Source organism: Buceros rhinoceros, unplaced genomic scaffold (genome assembly GCF_000710305.1).
Source record: "Buceros rhinoceros silvestris isolate BGI_N320 unplaced genomic scaffold, ASM71030v1 scaffold13090, whole genome shotgun sequence".
NCBI classification, from domain to species: domain Eukaryota; kingdom Metazoa; phylum Chordata; class Aves; order Bucerotiformes; family Bucerotidae; genus Buceros; species Buceros rhinoceros.
This window is the reverse complement of record NW_010387957.1, coordinates 18692-20428: the sequence shown is the minus strand read 5'-3', so window position 1 is coordinate 20428 and position 1737 is coordinate 18692. Positions and strand designations below refer to the sequence as shown.

The window sequence follows — 1737 nt, the reverse complement described above, 5'->3', positions numbered from 1 at the left end:
GGAAAAGCGGGTAAGGAACAAAGCAGAAGTACGTCACCACCACGAAAAGCAGCGTGGCTGCATGCTGCAGTACGAGTACTTCTCACTTGGTCTTCTATTTCAAAAACCAAGCAGACTTCATCAGCTTTTTCTCTCTTTGCTACAAACAATGGCTGTAGGTCAGCCGGGATCTGTGTGACCTGAGACCACAGTGTCACAGCTTTGTTTATGTTCTCCAGCCACATCCAGAGAGGAATACTGGAACTTGGACTTGGTTGGTCCAAGCTGTACTTATGTTACAAGTGTTCCAGCTCCTGCTAATCAGGAATTACTGAGACAGGTCATTAATAAGCAAAACGAAAGGGTCAAACAACAAACAAATAGAAATAAATAGAACAAAGAGAAACAAATAGAAGCTCCCCTCTTGAAGCTTTGGGGCAGTGCTTCAAAATGTAGCGGGGAGGGCAGGAAAAACACTCACTTTGCAGTTTCTCTTGGTAGAGGAAGAGGCAGTGGAGGTGAACTGGAGAAGGAGGTACAAAGTTCTGCTGTCAGGCGGAAGGCACCTTTATAACCCCCGTGTACTAGGGAGCACAAACTCCTGCAGAACTAACAGCACAGTTCCATCGGAATTAGAAAACCGTAAGTCATCACGCCATCGCTTCAACCATAACAATGTTAACAAACAAGGATTTGTACCGATTCTTGAAGAACTCAAGGCAGAGCAGAAGTTTGGAGATGTCCAAGTGTCCTTTTTAATGCTCTATTTACCCACTCAGTCCAAAATGCAAAACTCGTTCTGCTCCGAGCCCTGAATCTCCAAGTTTAGACAGCCAGTCTCCTCGTGGTTCAGTGCGCGCTGTGGGACCCGATCAGTTCTCTGAGTTGTCCGTGTTTCTTCCTTACACTTTACAAATAGAAGCCCGTCACCAACAGCTACGGCTGTTTTTCCTGACAAGGAAAACAAAACCATTCTATAAATGTTTATGGTCAAATCACATTGTAATAATGTTTTCCAGCTGGATACATCTATTTTTAGGGATACTAATGAATCTTTATGTTTTGCTCTCCTATAGAATTTCGTATGATCCCACGAGATACCCTAAATACATTCCTGAAGCTTACTGCTTGTGCAAAGGCTGCCTCATGGGGATCTTTGGCGAGGAGAACTTCCACTTCCGCAGCACCCCTGTGTACATGCCAACAGTCATCCTCCGGCGCACGTCGTCGTGCGCTGGGGGCCGGTATGTCTACACAGAAGATTACGTCACTATCCCAGTGGGCTGCACGTGTGTACCTGAGCAAGACAAGGAGGCCGGAAGCGTAAACTCCAGCATAGATAAGCAAGAAATGAAGTTGCTGGTAAGCCAGCACAAGCCGTCATCCGAGTGAAGAATATATAAAGAGTCGTGTTGGAGTACTGGCTTCACGTCACCGTTTCACCTCCTCAGGAAACTGCACCGCAGCAGCAGACACTGATTTTCCCTCTTCTTCTACTTACAGTTATTTCAGTTATAAGATAAGATGGGAAGTTTTGTCCCGTCACTCAGATCATTAGAGATGACAATTCGTATTAAGAACCTCTTAGTTCATGCAAGTATTGGTTGCAAAAAGTCCAAGGTAGCTGCTTTTTTTTTTTTTTATTAGAGCAGAACATTTTATCCTTGCTTATTCACAGTAAATTTTAGAAGATTATGCAACGGTAAGACACGCTAGCAGTTACTATAGCAGACTTCTGGTTGTAGATACTTTTAAGGA

At 44.3% G+C, this 1737-nt stretch overlaps 1 protein-coding gene across 1 annotated transcript; it reads left to right on the top strand.

Annotated features, from left to right (window-relative positions):
• The first annotated feature begins 1026 nt into the window (after nucleotides 1–1026).
• On the top strand, nucleotides 1027–1371 carry IL17D (interleukin 17D). Its single transcript, XM_010141281.1, has one exon. The coding sequence runs from the start codon at nucleotides 1027–1029 to the stop codon at nucleotides 1369–1371; it is 345 nt and encodes a 114-aa protein (XP_010139583.1).
• The last annotated feature ends 366 nt before the right edge of the window (nucleotides 1372–1737 follow it).